Raw genomic sequence first — 22936 nt, forward strand, 5'->3', positions numbered from 1 at the left:
TGTACAGATACAATACGCTCAGTGTTCATGGTCATTTAAAAACTGGCTCTACCTGAACCACTTCAATATTTTATGAAGTCACTGAGTCGACCATTTCTACAGTTTGTTTCCTTCATTGCAGTTAGAGTGCGGCTGGTAAGGATGAAAACACACACAGAGCGTAAATTGTCTTTGTTAGTAACAAACGTCAGCAAAGAAAAGACAAAACACACAAACACTCTCATGATATTCATGAATCATTAGAAAGCATCCAAACATTCTGCTCGTGGACTTTTACAGTCTTATTTGCACTCGCTCATCTTCATAATCATCCTGATCAATACATGACAGGGGAGGCTTTGAGGTAGGCGGGGCTCTCTGCTGATGTCAGCATGAAAGGCAGGACCAGCGTCTGCCACATGTTGGTGAAACATCACAGTACACTGGCGTGGTTTCCTTTCCAGATGTTGGACGTTTGACACTTCAACGTTGAGGCCAACAAGAAGACACAGTTTTGGGTCGGGTTGCTGCAGGGTTTCTAACTGAGCAAAAGCAGAAGCACACAGACCAACAGGGATCAGATGCTGAGTGTTAGAGGAACATCTGTGCTGATCACTGAATGCTGCTGTGGTCTCTTGTTGAAGTTGGCTGGTGGGACAGTCTAATAGTGATATCCTGCCCATCGGAGGAACACTTTTAAAAACACATGCAATACTTTGTTTGTATTACAGTCACAGTTTATGTTATTTTTGTCCTTTAAAAGTGTTGCTGTACTATAAAGTCCTATAATTTGAGGCTAAAATGGCTCAGAGAGTCTCTCTCTCAGAGGATCTCCTTTGAAAGTGGAGACGGCTTTATCCACTGATCCACGTCACTTTACCTGGATGTTTTCTTTGAAGCTGGATGAAGACTCCTCTCCCTCACTCCTGCTGCAGCTGTGTGGTCCAGTTGGCCTCTGAGGTCACAGTCAACATCTGTAGCAGAAGAGGGGAAATAAAAGTCCAGGTTACCAAAACTGGGAGCTTTTCCAAAATAGAGCGTAACTGGACTTTTTCAGCCTTACAGGCAGATAGTCGTCTGAAGCTGCAGCTTTTTCTTTTTAGCTTTTTCCAATCTCTGCTCTCGGCTTTCTTTGAGAACATGTCTGCTTTCTTGGCATGGGTCTGTCTGCTGTTGGTGAAGAGACTAAATCCACATACTCGCTACTAAGATCTCCTCAAGTAGTCTCAACCAGATTACAGTTTAAGAGTAAATGTCTCCTGAGAGTTTCACCTTGGGGAGATGCTGTCTTGCTAACATGCAATCATGAGCATTAATCTATGAGGTGAAAAAGTAATTTTAAAAGCTCCAGCCACAAGTTTTATTTCATCTGTGTTTTGGTCAGAGTCCCATCAGACCTCCAGAATGGTGTCAGAGTGTTTTCTATCCACGTGATGAGCACAGGCCTCAGGTCCAGACCTCCACGGGCACCATAGCCTCTTTGGAGCTAATAGGTGCAAGAAGGTTTTGTTGGGATAGGAACTGAAGAGGAAACTGACGAGGAAGGCAAGGATCTTCTTCAGCTCCTCCGAGCCGGGACCTCTTTGTGTAGGCCAGCATTGGCCAGGTAGCCCTCCAGCATCGCTGGATGGCCGACAGTGGAAAACCTAGAGGAGTAGGAGAGAAACAGCAGCTTGGAGCATGTCTTTATACTGTTTAGTTTTTAGAGCCACAGACTTTGTTTTAATGTCATTGTTCAGGATCTATGACTGATTATGTATTTATTGTATTCCTCCATGACTGTGTGACAGCAAGTGGAAAAAACCAGCTTCACCTTTGTTGATATGCTTGTAATTTTAATATTGATTAAATGGCCCATGAAATAATAGAAAGCTCATATATGAAAATGTATTTTAAGAAGTAAAATGTTAATCTGAGTACAAAGGAGTACACTCACCTTCTGGTAGATGGAGGTGTAGCGAGCGCTGGTGAACATCCAGGCCTCCTCGTAGAACTGATCACTGATTGGATCCAAAACATCGATGGAGGATCTGTGTAAGCGCTGAGGATCGTCCTGATGGACAGAACAGAAGGAGAGTGAGACAAGTGAAGATATACTAAACAACACTGTGACATGAACTGAGCCACACACAGTTTGATTCACAGCTGATTGACACATTATTTGACCACGAGCAATCTTTTCTGGTTTGACGCCGTCTTTGTAGCCAGAAACCAGCTCTCTCCTCGGCTTCCTCCACTACACGCTTCCCCCACGCCAGTCTCCTCCGTCACTATAAAGGGGAGAGTCATGAGCGCCATCACCCTCACCTGTGCCGTCCAACGTCCCGCCACCAGCCTCCACTGCAGCAGGCCAGAGACCACACCCCTGCCACAATAAGTAAAAGTATATCCTTGCTGTACCCTTAATGCTAAATGTGCTAAATTAACCGCTGCCTTTGCCCCTTTGGGATTATTCTTATGTCACTGGGATGTTGACCTTTGACCTTCACATTAGAGAGATGGGCAGACATAATTAGTGTATGAGTTTTAAAGTAACAGGTAATAAAGAGAGTGTAGCAAATGTAGTCAGGTTTATTACTCTGTATCACACATGAGTGCCCGAGGGAGGCGGGGCTGACTGGGGAGACACAGGAAACAGAGAGACAGGGCTGACTCGACATGAAACGATGAAACGTGGGACACGGGAACAGAAACTAAACACAGGCTGAAATGAACACTGAGGGAGGGAGAACTAAGATTACTGAGAGCCTGATAAATAAGAAGAACAAAAAGCAAGAAAAACAAGAGTCAAAGAAAACCAAAAACACAAAGCATTGGGCCAGGACCCACTGCTGTGACATTTATATGTGATAAAAACATTAAAAACTGCTCAGATGTTGAAATCTTTCTACGTATACTTTAGGTTCAGCTCTCCAGCCTGGCATTTGGTTAAGCATGATTCAAACATTTGATTTTGTTTAACTGGTTTTAATTATAGTTACTTTTTGTGAACATTTGTTGCAGCATTTAAAAATACATCATTTATTTTCAAACTTTTATTTGATTTAGAGCATCATATTTGACCAACGTAAATGTTTTAATTTCATATAAAATAACTGAAACAGTGAACTAAATATCTGAAATCTTTCCTTCCTTAAAAGTTATAATCCTACTTAAGTTATAGTGCAAACGCTTAAGCAACAAATATACTTGATGCTAATTAATTAATATTTCCCTTTGATGTTGCAACTATGCGGTCACTTCTGTCTTTAAACAAAATAATATTTTCCAGTTACAGAAATCATAAAGTCCAAACTAAAGTGCTACTGTTGCTATATGCATTTTATATAAATCATGGATGATGGTCCTGACATGAAGGAAGAGAAAGTTACAGGTTGCATCCTTTGACTTTGTCTCCGTGCCTTTGGGCGATTTTCAGAAGGACAGATGTTTCTGTTCAATTCTTAAATCAATTTTTTCAAACACAAACACTATTTTAAAGCTTCTAGAGAGTAAAATATTAATGATAATTATAATAACAATAATAAAAACAAAAGCTCTCAGATCCATCAAACCAAGCAGCAGAAAGAACAATAACTGAAGAGAAAACTTTAACCTTGTAGACTTCATTATGTTCCAGCTGCTCTACAGACGCTGTGACCTCGAACTTAAGCAGGTCGTAAAGTATGTGCTGCTCAATAACTTCATAATCAGACCCTGTGGTATTTAGGCAGCAGAACAACTAAGAATAACAACTACAAATAATGTTTTTAGGTTTCTGTTGTACTGCAAGGTTCTGTACAGGAGAACCAAACCAAGAGCAAATATTACGTCTCATTTACACCTGAGCACGAAGAGCCATCAACATTTAGCAAATTGAATCATCTTTGTTTAGATGCAAGAAGAATCATATAGAAATGAAAAAGTAGAAATAGAAATCCAGAGCAAAGATATCCTCTAATTCAGCGTAGCACATGTGCAGCTGCTGCGATTCACGTAAGCATTCGGCTCGTCGCTGTTGCAGATTTTTCTCTCGCTGTTCTGGCTCACAGCGCTGCAAACACAGAAATAAATATCCCCAAAGGTGTGAAAGGGAGCTAATTAGTAAGAGTAATGTTACTCTCCGCAGGAGTCGTCCAGCAGTAGAAATCAGTCCAATAACAAGGTGTGTAACATCTAGCAGGGTGACAGAAAAACCCAGGGTAACTTCTAAGGACCTCAACGTCTCTCTCACATTGTGTTTTTTAAACATGCTTCCATTTGTCACTTCAGTCTTTACTCTGAAATACAGGAAGAGAAATCATGGCTGAAACAATTTCTCATGAAACCAGGGGTGTGGTCCAACAGTCAGTTTGGTGAGGAAGGTTCCTAACTGAGAGAAGTGACCCAGAAGTATCTGTGTAGCAGCCACAATGAATCCAGATCATGAGCTTTATTAACTGATCAAAGTCTCTTCTTTCATCTTCTGTATCATTCAGTTTGCATTGGTAATGCCCATTATTGTAATGCTTTTTTAAGACCAGCAAAACTTTATTTCACTTTGGGTTAGCTGGGATAAGTGATGGATGGAGGGAATTTTACTTCAGCCACAGAAATCCTAAACAGGAAGGAGGAGCAGAGTTACAGTGGATCACTATCCAGCAGGGAAACAAGGTTTATTTCAATTTCTTGGCCATGAGTGAGATTTACTGAGTGGGCAAATTAGGGAGACGACACCATCAGATCCCGAGCCCTCCATGTGTTAATCAAGAGACGGCTGCTGTGCCACATCCATAAATAATGAATAAATTAGGAGCTAAAGCTGAAAGGACAGTTTATTTGTACCATCTTCACGTGAACACATTCAAGAACATCACAGATGAAGAAACATTAAAAACTTCCACACTACATAAAGCAAGAAAAATAGTTTTTCTTTCAGGTGGTTTCAGAAAAACAGAAACATCAAACATCTCCAAGACTCTCTTTGAAAGAACTAAAAACTTTTGTTCTCATGGTCCAATCATGAGTGAACTCCCCGATGAAGCCTTGTGTGCTAAAACATGTCAGAGTTTTAAAGGTTAAACATGAGTTTCCAAAACGTTTTGCTGGAGAACAATGAACTATTTGACTGAGTTTCAATCATTTACAGACGAGCAAAACCAGGACAGAGAAAAAAGGACAAAACTGACTCAGTAAAACAACAGAAAAGAAGATCCCATGTAGATCTGTATTATGTAGAAGTTCAGCCCAGCAACCAGTTCAGTTCAACACAAGTTTAAATGATTCTATCTGAACTCTGTGGAGCCTGATCTCAAGCTTTTTGAGTCTGACCAGAGGAAACCAGAGGATCTTTCTGTGTCTTCGAATTCACTGTGATCCAGTGATGGGAGTGATTTCAGCCCTGAGTGATCGCGCTGATGTTTGCACAGAGCAGACAATGAGGTGAATGTTTGGGCACATTGGTAACAGTGAAACAGTTTATTAGTAACGTGGGATCGTTTGTGTGCAGAGTATGAACTGAGATTCCTGAAGCTCTTGTCACACTGGTCACAGCTGTAGTTTCCTTCCATGTGTGCACGTTCATGAATGTTACGATTACCTGACTGTGAGAAGCTTCTCTCACAGTGTCTGCACTTGTGTGGTTTCTCTCCTGTGTGGACTCGTTTGTGTGATTTAAGCTGACCTGCAGTGGTGAAGGATGACCCACACTGATCACAGAGGTGCTTTTTAACCCCACTGTGAATCAGTTCATGTCGTTTTAAATCACTTGGTGTGGTGAAGCTTCTCCCACATTCTTTGCAGTATTTCAGTTTGTCTCTAGTGTGTCTACGTTGATGTCTTTTTAGGGTCTTTTGCCGACTGAAAGTTTTTCCACAGAGGTCACAATGAAAGTCTTTCCCACCACCACAGTGATGACAGGGTTGAGAACTGGATCCATCTGTGTCGCTCTGCTTCTAAACAAAGACACAAAGACAGTGTAAGTCAGTCCTTCAACATTTGTATCCTGAACGTCGCCTGAAATAAAGAGCATCTCTGCAGACGTCCAACTACATTTGACTGTTTCAGTTAACACACTCAGTTTACTGGGCTGCAATAACTCCAATACTACCACCATAATACTACAGTAATACTAAAATCATAACTGAAAGGAAAATCTGAATAATCACTCAGAGCTGCTTTTCCAGGCAGTAGAATTGCTAACATGCTAACACAGTTTAATGAGCAGAGTTGTTCCAAACAGTCAGGCTAAAATGACAAGATAACAATATAAATACATACCTCACAGTAACTGCACTTGTAGAGTCTCTTTCTGGTGTGGATCTGTTGGTGTTCTCTCAGGTGACGTGGAGATTTAAAAGTCTTCTCACACAGGTCACATTGATAAGGTCTCTCCTCAGTGTGGGTAAACATGTGTCGTTGCAAGTGTGTGTGAGTTGTAAACTGTTTGCCACACTGTTCACAGCAGTACACATCATGTCTGGTGTGAATGCGTAGGTGTGTATTTCGGCTCCCTCTCTGGCTGAAAGTTTTTCCACAGATGTCACAGCTGTATGGCTTAATTCCAGAGTGGGTAACTAGATGCCTCTGTAAGTGGCTACTTTGAGTAAAAGCTCTGCCACACTGATCACAGCTGTACGCTTTAACTCCACTGTGGATGAGTTGGTGTTGTTTTAGGGAACGCTTCAAGGAAAAAGACTTTCCACACAAGTCACAGCTGAACGGTCTCTCTCCAGTGTGGATGACCTGATGCTGTTTTAGTGAAGCCTTCAGAGTAAACTCCATCCCACACTCGTCACAGGTGTGTTTTTTCTCTCCCTTTCTTCTGTGAGGTTTGTCGGCCTCCTGAGAGCGCTGACTTCTGGCTCCATGTTGGTCCTGCAGTGACAGAGATACAAACAGAGGCAGTGAGTGAAATGCAGTCGTGGAACAAACTCAACCTTCAAACTCCATTAACACTAGTTTTAAACCTGAAGGTGGAGCGTGGCACCAAACACCTTAAAGGTCTCTTATCCCCACCTGCTGGTAGTTCTAACACATTACATCCAACCTGGTGTTAAGCCAAGAAAGGTTATTATGCATTTTATCAATATTAGTATAGTATGAACATCTTCACACTAATCTGGACGCCTTATTCTGGACTAACTGAAGTCTGTTAAGATCTGTCTTATTAGCTGCTGACCAAATGATTGAACAATACTCCAGATGAGACATTACTAGTGCATTAATGACATCTTTCATAATGAAGAAGTGATACACAAAGGGGCGGCTGTAGCTCAGGTGGCAGAGCAGGTCAGCCACTAATCAGAAGGTCGGTAGTTCAATCCCAGGCTGCCTCCTGGCTGCATGCCAAATATCCTTGGGCAAGATAATAACCCCATGTTTGCCTACTGGTGGTGGTCAGAGGGCCCGGTGGCGCCAGTGTCCGGCAGCCTCGCCTCTGTCAGTACGCCCCAGGGCAGCTGTGGCTACAATGTAGCTTGCCATCGCCAGTGTGTGAATGTGTGAATGACTGAATGTAGTGTGAAGCGCTTTGGGGTCCTTAGGGACTAGAAAAGCGCTATACAAATACAGGCCATTTACCATTTCATAGCCATAGCTATGCCTTGTCGGCAGAGTTATGTGACATTAGTGATGTTTGTACTTTCAGCGTTAACTTGGTTTTAAAGCCTTTAAAATATACGCCATTCAATAGTCGACCTTAATCTGACAGAGAATGTGATGATTTTGTGGATAATTAAAGTCAGTCATATATCCACAAACACAACAAGCTGAAAGTCAGTGATGCTGCTCGGTTTGCAGTCCTGAACATCACGGCACAAGCAGGATCCACTGCACTGTTAATGTTAGCTGTGTTATATTGCTGCCTCTGTTCGGTGGTGTCGAGCCAAACGCACTTTAACGTGTGTTTGAACGAGCTGACGGTTCACTCGTTAAGCTGAAAGAAAGATGCTTTAATCACAGCAGTCACACATGTGTCCACTGCACCATCTGGAACTCTTCTTGTTTACACTCGTAATAACACAAACACTAAATCCTGCTTCTCTGGTGCTGTTGTGTAGCAGTGTGTACACCTGAGACTGTCACCTGTCTGTCTGTCCTGCACTCTCTCTCTGTTTCTTTCTCTCTGATTGTGGAATAAAAGTATGAACATGTGTTTATAAGTTACACTTGTGTTTGAATCCTGCAGCTTATCACACATTTGATTTCCATGTGTGATAAGCTGCAAGTGTCCAGAGTGAGGACAGACTGAGGGAGCCACTGCTGCACATCATCTGTGAGGCTTTGCAGCCCTGATGATCCACCAGGACAAACTCAGCAGTGTGTGAGGAAGAGGAGGAGGAAGAGCCAGCAGCAGCTGACAGATGGAGAGAATAGACAGACTGTTCCCTGTTTGTGAAGGACTGCTAGGAAAGTTTAACATAACTGTCTGTGCTGAATCAGTCTTATTAGGTAATGTTCAAATAATGTGATCATCCCAGTGTTTTCAGTGTGGGAGAAAGTACTCAGGGCCTTCAAGTTACACACTATGAAAGGCAGCAACAAGTTTAATGTTCAGAAACCTAAAGTCTGTATCAGCAGCAGGATGGAGCTAAAAATAAATGTTGGTTTCAGTTCTATGAAGCTTTGAGTATTTTGGATCAGTAGCTGCTGTGTTTGTTGCATCATATTGCTGTAACTGTTTATATGCTTTATATATTCTGAGCTAAGTTGATCTATAGTGTTACATCATATTCTATAAGGATGTTATGTGTTTGTAGACTTTCTGCCCAGTTTGACCCATTTAGCAGAAGTCAGCCTGTTTAAGGCTCTGATATCTATTCTGTGTGACTTACAGCAGTTATGACATGGTCTGATTTTCTCACCCAATAAAGGAATATTTCATATATCAGTCTACTCTTCATTCTATCAGACACAGTTATCACAGCTCCTACATTTGCTTTTTACACATACCGTATTTTCACGACCATAAGGCGCACTGTGCTAAAAGGCGCAGTCTCAGTTATGTGTGCCCTTACTGTATTTAACACACACATAAGGCGCACTGGACCATAGGGTGCATACAAGTACCGTATGCGTATTTAAAAATAAAGCGGGAGCAAACCTGAATTCGGTACCTTACTCACATTTCTATTGCCGGTAATCGTCATCATCAACAACACACAAGCATACAAGTGTGCATATTTAAAAATAAAGCAGGAGCAAAACTGAGTTTGGTACTCACATTTTTATTACCAATAATAGTCATCATCAACAACACACAAGCATACAAGTGTGCGTATTTAAAAATAAAGCAGGAGCAAAACAAAGTTTGGTACTCACATTTTTATCATCAATCAAACCCATCGAAGTCCTCATCCTCTGTGTCTGAATTGAACAGCTGCGCTAAATCTCCATCAAACATGCCAGGTTCACTTTCTTCACTGTCAGAGTCACTTTCCGTGCCGTGCGGCTCCTCGGAAACGATGCCGGCTTTTGCGAAAGCTCGAACAACAGTGCCAGCAGACATGTTAGCCCAAGCATCTACAATCCATTGGCAAATTGTGGCGTAACTCGCCCGGCACTGCCTTCCACTCTTAGTGAAACTGTGGTCTCCACCGGTCATCCATCGCTCCCAGGCCGCTCGCAGCCTTACTTTGAACGGGCGGTTCACACCGATGTCCAGCGGTTGGAGTTCCTTTGTCGGGACTCCCGGAATGACAGCAAGCTCACAGTTCATTTGATTCAGAAGTTTTTTCACATCGGCTGTGAGATGGGCACGCATAGAGTCACAGATTAAGAGCGATGGTGATGCGTGGAAAAAAACCACCTGGTCTCCTTACATACACCTCCCTCAGCCAGTCTTTCATCATTTCCTCATCCATCCAGCCCTTTTCATTTGCCTTAATGATGATTCCTGCTGGAAACTTCTCTTTAGGCAAAGTCTTTCGCTTAAAAATCACCATAGGCGGCAGTTTCTGTCCATTAGCATGGCAGCCAAGCACAACAGTAAAAGAAGACTTTTCATACCCCGTTGTGCGTATCGCTACCGTGCTGGTCCCCTTCTTCTCCACAGTGTGACTCACCGGGATGTCAAAAGTGAGCGGGACCTCGTCCATGTTTGTGATGTGGCTGGGCTGGATGTGTTTGTCGGCGATGTGTTTGCTGCAGTAGGAGCGGAAGATGGCCAGCTTTTCCTTATAATCCGCTGGAAGTTGCTGCGCTACCGTAGTCCTGGTCCGGATGGAAAAATGGCACCGTTTCATAAAACGAAAGCACCAAGACGGACCTCCTTGGAAATGTTCAATGTTCATCTCTTCAGCTAGTGAAACTGCTTTTAGCTGAATGGTGACCGTCGAAACTGCTTCTCCCGCTCGCTCTTTGCTCGATGATCCACCGCTCGAGTCTTTCCTCCAACTCGGGCCACCTCGCCTTATGTCCGCGGAAACTCAGCTGCGTTTTCTTGACCTGCCGGAGCTTGTTTTCTAGCTTCCTCCATTTGCGAACCATCGATTCATTAATCTTAAATTCTCTCGCCGCTGCTCGATTTCCATGTTCCTCCGCGTAGCTGATGGCCTTCAGTTTAAACTGTGCTTCGTAAGCGTGTCTCTTTGCCATTTTCAGGGTTGTTAAAACAACGATGTCCTGCATAATGCACATACCTGTTCTTTTATACAGGTATGTGCGATTGTCCCGGTATATACGATCAACGCCCACACTTCACCCTTTAACGTTCTTATGGTGTTCTCTACTACGTCCTCCTTACAACACATAGGGCGCACCGCGCTATAGGGCGCGCCGCACTTTTTGAAGAAAATCTAAGACTTTTAAGTGCGCCTTATGGTTGTGAAAATACGGTATATGTAAGCATTGAGCCAAATTTAGTACCAACATACTGAAGGAACAATATTTGTCTCTTATATATGATACATCTGTATACACACTGTCACAGATACTTGTCTGTGAGTGAAGTGATTAATATGATAACTATAATATTGGCCATATTATATTTACATTACCACAGTGAGATGACTTTAGTCTCATGAACAACATCAGCTAATTGTTATTTACAGCTAATCTTAAACGACTGTTCAGCACAGAAATGAAGCCCAACAATCATGTTTCACAGTCCTGTGGTCTCAGCCTCAGATACTCATCAAATCACACAGAGCTCATGTAGAAACAAATGAACTAAATATGTTCTCCTTCATTTCTGTCAAACAAAGCTGTATGAAACATTTCCAGCTGTTAGTATCATGGTTGCTAGGCAACCTGGGCAGCGCGACGGAGGCTAGACGTCCCATTTCACGAGCCTACGAGCCTCGCACTTCGGCCTTAGCGGTCTTTGAGTACGCGGCCCTTGAGGACTTTAAAGCTGCAGAACCTGAATTGGGATACAGCCATGATGATCTCCAGCCTCGTGCTCGCCAACATTCTCACCTGAGTTAAGAAGACGATCACTGAAATGGTCTCAGCAGGTCCTTTGATGACAGCAATGAAATGCAGTGGTAAGGCTTTTTGGGGATTAAGTTCGTTTTCATGGCAAAGAAGGACGATGCAGTTCATCTGATCACTCCTCATAACATTCTGGAGTGCAGGCAAAATGCTATTATAAAAACTTAAGCAGCAACTTCTCCAGGTTCCAATATTTATGCAATTCTCAAACCTTTTGGCCACGACTGTATAACCTCTTCTGAAGTTTAGTGGATATTATACATGGTTATGCTCAGGATGTGTCGGCCAGTTTCCACTGGAAACGCCTTTTGGTTAAACTGTCAGCGAGGAATTTGCATTTGCACTGTTACATTTTTATATAACTTTAATGCACATAAACAACAGCTGCTTGTTTCAGTGAAAATACATTGATGGGTTTTTAATAAAGTTGTGCAGCTGTAAAGTATTTTGTCTGGTGTCAATTCTATCGTCAGCTACATCGTTATGGCAAATGTTCAAATGTATATGGTGATAAATATCTTTGGTCATATGGTCCTGCTCTGTCTGTCACCTTCTGTGTTGAGCTCATTGTTTCCTCTGTAGTGGCTGAGCTGAGTCCAAGTAGCTGAAAATGTTCCTCTGCTGCTCCGTCAGACTCTCCTCCTCCTGCTGATCAGCTGGGACACAAAACAGATCTTTGTTAGGCTCCACACTGCACTGAAGAGTCAAAGTGTCTCATATGTTCATCTGACAAGTAAAAGAACACATTTTTGTTTCCCGAGGTGGGCAACTTGTTGGAAACAAACACAAAAGCTTTGAGCACTGATACCTGCCATTGCTGGCATTGAAAGATGCAACGCCAGCAATGTGGATTGTCAAGACTCAAACCAATCATCAAGCAAAGACAACAGGGATCATTTGTTTCTCTTTATTTAGCATTCACAGCATTTGTAGTTGCCTTCTGTGCAGGGGAAGTCCACGCACACTGTGTGGTACCGCCATCCGCAGAAGGTGCATTCAACCTCTGTAAGAGAAACGAGATTGTCTGAGACTGAAATGATATTAACTAAAGAAGTGGTGATTTGTAAACCTTCACATTTTGATCCGGGACGTACTCTGCATGAAAACAAGCGCTCACTCTTCCTGCTCAACAAATGACACGGGCGGAGCCTTATACCACGTGATACAGAAGCTGTGCCGTGTGATGCTAAAATTAGCAGGGAAACAACAACGGAGAGCACGTCAGGGATGACGAGAAAGTGACAGGAGAAAATCCGTCCCGGTCAACCACCCAAACATCAATAACGGGAACCTTATACAGCGCTTCCCTATACACGTCGAACTCCCGCAGGCACAAAGACATTACGGAGGCTATCACTTATCACCTGACCAAAGATATGGCTCCATCAACACTGTGCAAAACGAGGGATTTAGGAAAACGATCAAAACCCTAGACAAATGCTACACAGTGCCGTCCCGCAACTATTTTTCTATTGTTGCACTACCTGCTCTGTACACGCAGCGTCGCGCAACGGTGGAGACGGAATTTCAAGCAGGACAACATTTTGCTGCAACAACAAAACATGAGACATTTGTTGTTTTATGTTTATTTATTGTTATGAGAGAATCATGATCTCAATTCTAAGCCAAAAAATGGTGATTCTCATTTTATGCAAAATCGTGCAGCCCTAACATTAACACAAAACTATTGTTTCACCAGAGAAACACACATGAAGAGAGAGAGAGAGACAATAACAGCTACCAAACAGTCGTCATAATTCGTCACACAATGAGAAAAGGACAAATCAACAAGTAACAATGACTAATTAATAATAAAATCTGTAACATAATGTATTGTTTGGAGTTTAGTCTGATTGGTTCAGGATGAGCTGCCATTATCCAATCACACATCTGCTTACCTGCATCTTTTCTCTTTTTTCTAACCTGAGCACCTGATGGCTTTGAACTTTTGTTGTCCATCTTCCATTGGTTTGAATTTTGCGCTCCAGTACAAACACAAATCCCCCAACCCGAGGATCAGCACAATTAACCTAACAGACCTACACCTTAGTTCACAGATTCACTTTGTCTAAGGTTGATTTCTGGGATTTCACACAACCCAGGATTCAGATCGTGAATCCATGATGGGCTTGGATTTACATCATTATAAATGAAATGCGCTCTACTTGGAAGCAGCCGGCCCCGCCCCTTTTGACGGGTTGTGTGAGACTTTAAATCATCAAACTGTAAATTATAAATTTAAATTGTTATTGATCCTTTACCCAGAGTCCTAAAGTGTAGATTTATTTTCTTACTCTTCTTATATTTATTGTTTGTTTACTTGCACCGCTGTAACTGCAGCCTCGTCGTCTCGTCTCTCTATATGCTGGACTGTCTGTAGCGGAGATGACAATAAAGTTTACTTTGACTTCAGCAGCGCGCAGGCGCACCGAGGGCTCTCGCGCTCACTTTATAGAATTTAGAAAAAACATCGGTGAAGATTATAAGTCTGTATCATAATATCTGTTTGTTGTGTTGTTTTTATTTTGTTTTGCGAGTTGGTTATTAGATGCCGCTCCAGCCAGCCAGAGACTCCCCGCCGCCCCGCCCTCTCCTCCCTGTGCCGCCAGCAGCAGGCGCACCTCGCAAACGGAGGGCGCCCTTACTCCCAGCAAATGGCTGATAGAAAACCGATCAGTGCCTACGAATTTCCCAATATGCGCTGGCATGACGTCGGGGAAGCATGGGTACGACCGATTATTTTCTTTTTTTCTTGCCAATGCCAGTGATGCCCCCCCCACCACGATGCATTCTATTGGTTTGCACACTTACACACACCCAGCTGTGGTTTCCTGTTTTGCTGGACTCTGGAGAGCCCCGCCTTTAACGCTCTTCTCTCACAGAGAGCAACAGAAAACTTGGAAAAACTCCAGATTGACTGAACTCAGTTCAAAGTTACCTTGACACCTTTAGATGTGAGACGTAGCGATGGTCCGCTTGAAGCTGACGCTCCGGTGCGTGTGTCAGAAAGATCAACGCGCTGCTTCAGAAGCACCGTGTCGAGGCTTGATTCGGCTACGGGCTGTGCGTTAAACGTGAGTCTGGGAGCGCGCTAGCCGCGTGACAGAGACGCAGGCTTCTCCGTCGTTTGGGGCGTAGAGAGTTCTCCGCCATTTGGGGCGTGGAGAGAACCTAGGTTCGGAGTCCGGAATCTCCGCCATTTGGGGCGTTGGAGAGTGTCCGAAGGTTGAATTCTCCGCCATATGGGGCGTTTGAGAGTTTTCAACAGAGAGCGCTAGCTGTGCGTGCAGACGCAAGCGATAGGCCTATGTTGTGTGTGTGTGCGGGCCAGACGTGGTCTGCGTGAGTGTGGCTGATTGTTGTCTTGTAATGGAGAATAAAATGTGTAAGTCTGCCTTAGAAGGAGATGTAAAATTTATGCAGAAAGTTTTACCAGGCAGCACGCAGTATGTAGGTTGTTGGTGTGAGAAATATGGATTTGAAGGGACATTAGTGGAAGTTAAGTGTAAAATGCTGGTAGAAAGAATAGCTGTAAGTGTAGCAGGTAAAACAGGTAAAGCGAAGCAGAGGAAGGAATTGCAGTTAGCAGTTGCTAAGTTGTGGCTGGAGCAGACTCAGAAGAGGAGAGAAGCACAGAATGTTAAAAGAGCAATATTGCAAGAAGTTCTTGTGAAACCTGAGGATGAAACTACAGCTCAATCCACTGCAACTACTCTAGAACAACACCGTAGAAAAGCATTAGGAAGAGCAAGAATGTTAGCAGAAAGAAGAGCCAGAGAAGAGCGTGAGAGAGCAGAGGCAGAGGTGGAGGAGAGATTAAAGGCATATTAGGAGCAGCATTGAGTCCATTACAGACTAGGCAAGGTAGGAAACAGAAAGTAAAGTTAGTGAACACAAACGTTACAACTACATATCCATCCCTGACACAACACAACACAAAAAAAAAAAAAAACCATATGGTGTTTCTGTAACAGAGTGTGAAGATGAAGAAAGTTTTTCTCCTGATCAATTTGGCGAGTGTGAGAGTGTCTGACGTCATGGTGTGTGTGAAAGGTATCCAGCTGGGGCAGACGTGATTCTGCAGGTCACCTGCCCAGTGGACAAAAAGAAATAAAATAGTTGTGTGGATGAATGATAGCATGAAGAGTGTTTGGTGTTTCTCAGTCTGAAACAGCTGTAATGCTATTTTCTGTTTTGGAGAAAAGTACAGTTAAAGAAAAAAACAGAGAGAGATGTGTGTTGTTTTAAGCAGTGATGAGAATAATGGAAGTGTGATGAGAGAGGAACACAAAAACATACAGAAAATGCATTAACTATACTAACCCCACATGCATATACACATACAATGATACTAATGAGACCAGACAGCATCTTAAGCATGAGATTCTGTTTGTCATCTTGTCCAAGTCACTAGTAAGATGAAAGTGATACATAGACTAGTGGACTGAATATTATAGGAGGACAGATGGTTGCATCATAGAGGAGAAAACAGAATGCTGATGAGAGGTCTTAAATGAGTGAGCTGAGTGAGCTGATTGTGAGTTTCTGGTGTGTGAAGAAGTTTTACCATGGCACACATTTAGTTACATGAGAACTAAAACTTATTATGTGCTAAGACAACAGGGTTATGCTGTATGTTGTGTGTATGGCTGATTGGATGAATGTTTGAGATTAAACTGGCTGTTGATTTGTCTTTTGTTACTAAGTTGAACCTGCTAATTGGGTTGTTACGATTTATCCCCCTGGCATGAAGAACACGTGTCATGACTTAAACAAGGCCTATCTTTCTTTTATTTTGTTACTTTCATGGTGCACTGAAAGTTTTGTTTGATGATCTCTGTTTGAGCAGATCTGCACGATTAGAACCGAAGCGTCGGCGAGAAAACTGTTGCAAAGTGAGCTTCTCCAAAATTAAAATGGGCTCTTATTTGGGACAATTAGGAAACAAGTTCCTGTCCAAAAGGATTCAACGAGGAAATCCAGTCTAAATTATTTTTCTTTTTGAAATGACGTTGTTTTGCTGAGCGTGGAAACGAATGCGACGATAATTTCCACAATTAGCAAAAGAAGGAATCACTGAGTGAATGAGTAAGAATTTTAAAATAAATGGGGAACTGACTGACTGACTTAACACCATTGTGTGAAGTCAACCCCCACCTGACAAAGGTGTGGATGTATCTCTGTGTGTGTCTCTGTTGCAGGAGAAGGAGACCACAGGAGGAAACTTGGGTCACATGACTATGTGAACTCTGAAAATTTAACCTTTTTAGTTTAAATTCTCTGTGAATTTACCATGTGTGTGTGTTATTCACTAACTTGTGTTGCTCACAGACATTACTGTGAGAAAGTGTATACACCTGCGCAGCGCTAACATTTACATTTCTTTTTACAGCAGATGGTTGATCATGTGATTTGTAAAGGATTCAGCACAGACAGACAAGTGACGATTGAACAGATGTGCAGTGGTTACAGAATAGTTACATGGAGCTCATTATCTGACCACACTGTTGGGCTCATGGTGAGTGACAAACTTAAGGGAAGTCACTGATTACAATGTGGAATAACATTGAGATGTTAAATAATTTGGAACAAATTATGGGAAAAAGTAGGAGTTTAATGAGTTTAGAATAAACCTGCAATGATACTTGTCTCTGTGATGCTAAATACTTTATTACTCTTATGATCTACAGTTGGTTGCAAATGTGAAGTTGTTTTAATTTTAAGACTTTGTCTTCTGTGATACAGGAGCTGGGAGCTAAACAAGCTGAACATTTAAGTGCTGACTAATGTTTTTACACAGGGTTACAGCGAGTGAAGCTGCTCCAAGGGACAAACCCTGGAGATTGTTTTAGGGAGACTGTGCAACATTCTTGTACATGTCTCATTGGGGAGTTGACACATGGCGAAAGCCGTGTGGCGAGAGGAGTGTCATTTTTTCAATTTGTAGATGTCGTGAGATGCCATGATGAGAAGGAGTGACTGAGAGGATCGCCCATAAGATGGAAGCTGAGGGAGCGTGCCAAGCTCCAAAAAGTGATAGCGCAGAGGAGGTCCAGCGATGGACTTGTGGTTCTGTGAACAGCACAAATGCCAGGTGACTGTAAAATAACTAACAGCACTTTTTCCACAAGTGAAGCCAGTAACTTACTATCCTAAAAGATTAGCTCTAGTTGCTCGTGCTTTACCTCCATGCGTGAGATCAGTATGTGCAGCAGCTTAAGCTGTACAATGTTTCAGGAAATAGTTTATTTCACCTTTTGCAATTGTTAGTTCCAGAAGAGGTAGATGTTTACTATCGCAGACTAAACTTACATTTCTGTCACCTACAAGACACTTGTCTTTAATGTTACTGTTACTCTCACAACCACACATATTACCATAAAGTGGTGCACAATTCTGAATCTGTCCAACCCTTTTTGCCAATGGAGGAGGGCACTTCTCTTGAGAGTAGAGAGCGCGAGGAGAAGAAGTGTAAGCTGAGGGATGACTTAATAGATGTGCCACTTGTTGAGGGAAAGGTTTGGTTTGTTGATGATTTGAGTTTTACAACAGCAGAGGGACAGACTAGAACAGGTTTTACTGTAGCAGACAGTGAGAGAGAGTTATCTATGTAGGACAACTAGCATGTTTCATATTTGCTTGAGCAGCAGAGATGCTAGCTTTAACGGAAGCGTGTAAAGCTGTAGAGAGACAATATACACTGATAGGCAGTATGCATTTGCTACTGTACATTTCTTTGTAGTGCAGTGAGTGAGACGAGGTGAGATAACTTCAACAGGGAAACCTGCAGAACACACCAAACTCTTGCAAAATCTGCTGGATGCAGTGTTATGGTAAATGGTAAATGGCCTGTATTTATATAGCGCTTTACTAGTCCCTAAGGACCCCAAAGCGCTTTACATATCCAGTCATCCACCCATTCACGCACACATTCATACACTGGTGATGGCAGCTACATTGCAGCCACAGCCACCCTGGGGCGCACTGACAGAGGCGAGGCTGCCGGACACTGGCGCCACCGGGCCCTCTGACCACCACCAGTAGGCAACGGGTGAAGTGGCTTGCCCAAGGACACAACGACCAAGACTGTCCAAGCCGGGGCTCGAACCGGCAACCTTCCGATTACAAGGCGACCTCCCAACTCTTGAGCCACGACCGCCCCAGTGGAATTGCAGTTTGTAAATGTGCAGCACACATGTGAGGGAAAGATTCAGTTGCATTAGGGAAAGTTCTTGCAGATAAGATCACAAGAGAAGCAGCTGTAGTTAAACATGGTGTTAACCTTTTATCAGTACAACATCAGCAGACATGCAGGCCCACTCACCTACAGCAGGAAAACAGTTGTGACTTACAGAGGGAGCAAGCTTGCAGGATGATTTTTTATCTGTGTGATAAACCAGTACTGCCTAATAATTTGTATAAGACTGCTGCTATTTTGAGCCATTGGCTATACCATGTCTCAACAGGAGGGAGATGAGCAGTCGTTATACTCACTCTAGAATTAGTTTATACTCTAGGATTATTAAATACTTTTTAAAAAGAAAAAACTTTTTGCAGGCAGTAAAGTTAAGATTTAGGAAGACAGGCAGGACATGGTTAGACTGTATAGAATAAGTACATGAGGATTACTCCAACAGAGAATGGTCTGACTCTTTGAGATTATATATGTTAGAGCATTTAGAGTTCCAGTCTTCTGTAGTGATGATAGAAAAGCAGAAGAGAGAGCATATCAGCAGATTAGATGCTTGAAAATGTTTAAAAGTAAAGTAGTTATGAGAACAAATGATCTGCCAGATGATTCTGTTTCTTCGCAGGAGCAGAGCCTGAAGTCTGGAGATTGGATGATGATAAGGCCATGGAGAGGAAGTGCTGGTCCAGTCCACGATGGGAAGGTCCATATCGGATGCTGCTGACGACGACCACAGCAGTCAAGATTGCTGGAAGGAACACTTGGATATATCAAGCGCACTGCAAGAAGGTGACACACATCCAGGCCAGCTCGGAGTAAGTGGCAGGAAGACCGGGAACAAAGGGGGGGGGGGGGGGGGGGGGGGGGGGGAAGCCTCCAGGGCCCCTCGTCTCAATCCGGTGAAGAAACTAACTGAGCCACAGGTACTCATCAGAATGGCTGGGAATGTGCTGTGCATCTTCTTGTGCCTGTGGACCCTGAGTGGGATGACAGGGAGCGCACTGGAACAGAGCAAACCACACCCAGTACCCGCATGGGTTTTCAACAACTACTGGTGGCAGTTTAAGAACACAACCGCTCACATAAACAACGAGACCAATGGTTATGCTTGTGATGCCACTGGCTACACATTCTTCTGGACTGTGGCCCTATAGCATCACTGAGAGCGAGACAGTTTGTTTGGTTGCTTTGGCAACACATCCAGGAACACTGCCAACTTTTCAACTGCTCTGAACCTGAATGGAAGGTTGATTCACCAGTAGCTGGGAAGGTGAACTGCTCTGGTAGGACAGACCTGCTCGTCTGAATCAAAGAATATGACTTGTTGCAGGACATTATACAGTTAAACGAACTGGAAACAGGCCAATTGCCTATGTGTATGAAGGACAATGGATTAGCCCAAGTTGGAGATTAACCATGGAACATGGCAACATCACCTATTCTTTTGTCTTCTGCAAGAAGGATGTAAACAGAGAAGCCTTTTGTCTACATTTACATCATGAACACTTGAGGTTTTGAGCCAAGAAGATCAAAACAGCTTGATCCAATTTCCTTTACAAAGCTTTTTCTGTGGTGACAACAGGACAGGAGAAGAGTTGTAAATGCAGATAATTCACCAGTTGACTCTAACCCCCACAGGATGCCTACAGTGAGAAGATTTGGGGGGTTGATAGGAGTCATAAAGACGGGTGTTGACCAGGCTGCAGCTTTGAAGTTAGCTGAGAGCCACATGGACAAACAATAAAGTCGACTGATGCGTTTAAATACCTATGTCTGTATACAGTTGGATTGTAGTGACATATGATTTTTGAGAATGATGATTCTTCTTGTTTGACCTTTGACATTCAGTTGTGTACTTTTGCACGACAGGAGTAGATCCGCCACAAGGCTGGATAGCTTGGTTACCGTCTGGTCCTTGGTGGCATCTTCTTTTGAAGATATTAATTCCTGTTTTTGAACTGTTGATACTGATTTGCTTATGTATAGGATGTAGTTTACTGTGTATGAATGAAATCTACACTGACACTGTCCAAACAAAGGGTGCATAAGTTGAAATTTAAGTATACAATGACAAAAAGGAGGGAAATGTTAAGTCTAATTGTTGAATGTTGCCATTGTGTTTCTTAAATTTGTACAGTCTTAGTTTAAGCAGTAGGATCAAAGCCATTCCTTTGATCCTGACCACCTCTCCAACCACTCTGTGCTGGGGGAGGTTTTATTGTAGATACATCCTATCTGAAAGATCTGTTTCTTCTGATGTAAACTTCCTGGGTTTATGACCCTTTGATCAGCAGACACACACACACACACACACACTCAGTGTATGTCATTTACATACAGTGCCTTGTCTTTGTAACCAAAGGGGGGTTGCAAGGGGAGGTGTTTTGTAAACTATTGTTTGAAGTTTGTCAATAAAAGGCAGCGAGAGGAGGCCACCATTGTGGTCATTTCGACGTGCTGGTCACAGATGGAAGGGCCTCCCTTGCGCAAGAAATCGATCGAACACTGTTGCCTTGTTTTTCTTTCATGGGAATAAGTCCTGGATACAGCGGGGTCTGAGTTTAGACCCAACAGCCGGGTCCTGCAAAGACCGAGAAGGCCAGAAGTGCGAGGCTGTGAAATGGGACGGTCCAGCCTTCAGATCTGTGTCACCGCTGTGTGGGTGGAGTTTAATAAACTCGCCGTCTGCTCCTTGCTATCTAAAATATTACAGGACACTGGAGTAAACTCTCGACCGTCTCACACTTCTGTTTCATCAGTTTTCTGTTTGACGTTTATTCAGCTGTGTGAAAATCCCGCAGGAACCCACCGATGGATTAATTTGTAGTATTAAGTTGTATTTAATCTAATAATCTAATAACTTTGATCTCAGCCAAACCGATTTACTCCGGAACAAATGAAACACAGAAAAAAGGCAAACAATTACATTTTTAAGTTATCCGAGTGACTTATGGTAAATGGCCTGTACAGCGCTTTACTTGGTCCTAAGGACCCCAAAGCGCTTCACACATCCAGTCATCCACACACACACATCCACACACTGGTGATGGCAGCTACAGTGTAGCCACAGCCGCCCTGGGGCGCACTGACAGAGGCTGCCGGACACTGGCGCCACCGAGCCCTCTGACTTATATATCATGTTTAACCTGAGTAGCCAAAGAGCAGGGGTCTGAAAACGATGAAGCTGGGAGTCCGCTGCTCTCGCTGGCTGGAGTGACCATTGAACCCCCCCGGCTTGCTATCGAGCGGGTGGGTAACAGACGTCTCCGAAAACGTCGGCGCGCTTTTGCAAATATGCGATGTCTTGATGAACCCAGCAGATATTTGAAGCTTACACAGCTACTTTCTCCCCTTAATATATGTTAAAAATTTATTTTGTGGCCCAGAAAGATTAATAAGACTAATTTTAAAACTTAGTAGCGGCCGCCATTGTTGGCAGCTGAAATTTGGCTGGGCCGCGCTATGAATTCTGGGATATGGTGGGCCACGAAGGACACACCCGACCCATCCTTCAAACTCGGGGGAATGAAGGACGCATTTGAAGGAGTCGAGGAATCGGGACAGCCTTCGTCGCCTGGCTGTGACGTCATCGGCCTTCAGATGCGGCCTCCGGAGGATGCAGCCGACGTTTTGGGACACAGCTTGTGTGTCTTTGTTGGTCATGTGACCTCCCAGGGACTACACATGGAAACGAGCAGTTTAGCTCAAATCTGGCAGGTTTCCATCGTCTGTTTTTGTCCTGATGTCCATGAACATGAACACTGTCCCTGTCAAACACGTCCAGATAATCTGATCCAGTGTTGTTCTTCTTCTGTGGTGTTTGTGATGGAGCAGCAGCTGCTGATCCTGATGTCCTCCACCAAGGGGGCAGAAAATTCAGCTGACTGTCATCATTTATTAAAAAGATGTAACAATGTGACATAATGCAATATAATAGTGTCAGTTACACATTGTGGGTTGCACTGTGGCCAGAATGGACATTACCTCCTGCCTAATGGAAGCTGTCAGCCATCCTGCAACCATGAATTAGATAAGCAGAAGTGAAGGGATTGTTAACAACAATTTAATAATAAAATGTAATGTGATAGTTGCACTTTATTGGCTACCCACAATCGTATGAATAATAACCATGAATGCACTGCATGCTCATAGCAAGTTCTTTAGGTTTAAAGTGAGATCCTGCTTTAAAGGGCGCTTCATCTGCTGGGAATGACATGTTTCTTCTAGTATGTAAGGCTCAGCCCATCTTACTGGGACTTACTTTTGTAGATCCACATGCTCTAAACCTGGTGCTCCATGATTGGTGCAGAAGCTTTAAGCTACTGTTAGATTATAATATTATTTTATGCCATGTTATACCCCTAATTAAAGATTGTG

General features: G+C 43.2%; 1 protein-coding gene and 2 long non-coding RNA genes across 16 annotated transcripts in view; 2 read left to right on the plus strand and 1 right to left on the minus strand.

The window, feature by feature from the left end:
- The window catches only part of LOC146672536 (phospholipase D1-like), a 34292-nt gene continuing 11356 nt past the window's right edge, over positions 1-22936 (minus strand). For 2 of the 14 annotated variants that reach the window (XM_085401321.1, XM_085401320.1), the window contains 5 exons: positions 11921-12026; positions 9259-11355; positions 6217-6813; positions 5705-5891; positions 1934-2032 (listed from right to left, as the gene is read on the minus strand). In XM_085401321.1, the coding sequence (XP_085257447.1) occupies positions 1977-2032; positions 5705-5891; positions 6217-6813; positions 9259-9294 (876 nt within the window). In that variant the 5' untranslated portion in view covers positions 9295-11355; positions 11921-12026 and the 3' untranslated portion in view covers positions 1934-1976. Of the gene's footprint in view, positions 522-859; positions 1626-1915; positions 2768-5704; positions 5892-6216; positions 6814-9258; positions 11397-11920; positions 12027-14308; positions 14414-22936 lie in introns of those variants that run through there. The other 12 variants (XM_085401319.1, XM_085401317.1, XM_085401322.1 and 9 more) reach the window with 10 other exon arrangements.
- Positions 16097-22936, plus strand: part of LOC146672537 (uncharacterized) — a 134939-nt gene continuing 128099 nt past the window's right edge. Inside the window, exon 1 of the long non-coding RNA XR_014910378.1 lies at positions 16097-16639. This is a non-coding gene — a long non-coding RNA (uncharacterized LOC146672537). The remainder of the gene's footprint in view (positions 16640-22936) is intronic.
- LOC146672538 (uncharacterized) overlaps positions 17804-22936 on the plus strand; it is a 131309-nt gene continuing 126176 nt past the window's right edge. Inside the window, exon 1 of the long non-coding RNA XR_014910372.1 lies at positions 17804-18120. This is a non-coding gene — a long non-coding RNA (uncharacterized LOC146672538). The remainder of the gene's footprint in view (positions 18121-22936) is intronic.

Source organism: Rhamphochromis longiceps, linkage group LG3, assembly GCF_057381845.1.
Source record: "Rhamphochromis longiceps isolate RC_006_pf linkage group LG3, R_longiceps_female_GT1.1, whole genome shotgun sequence".
In the NCBI taxonomy this organism is placed as follows: Eukaryota; Metazoa; Chordata; class Actinopteri; order Cichliformes; family Cichlidae; genus Rhamphochromis; species Rhamphochromis longiceps.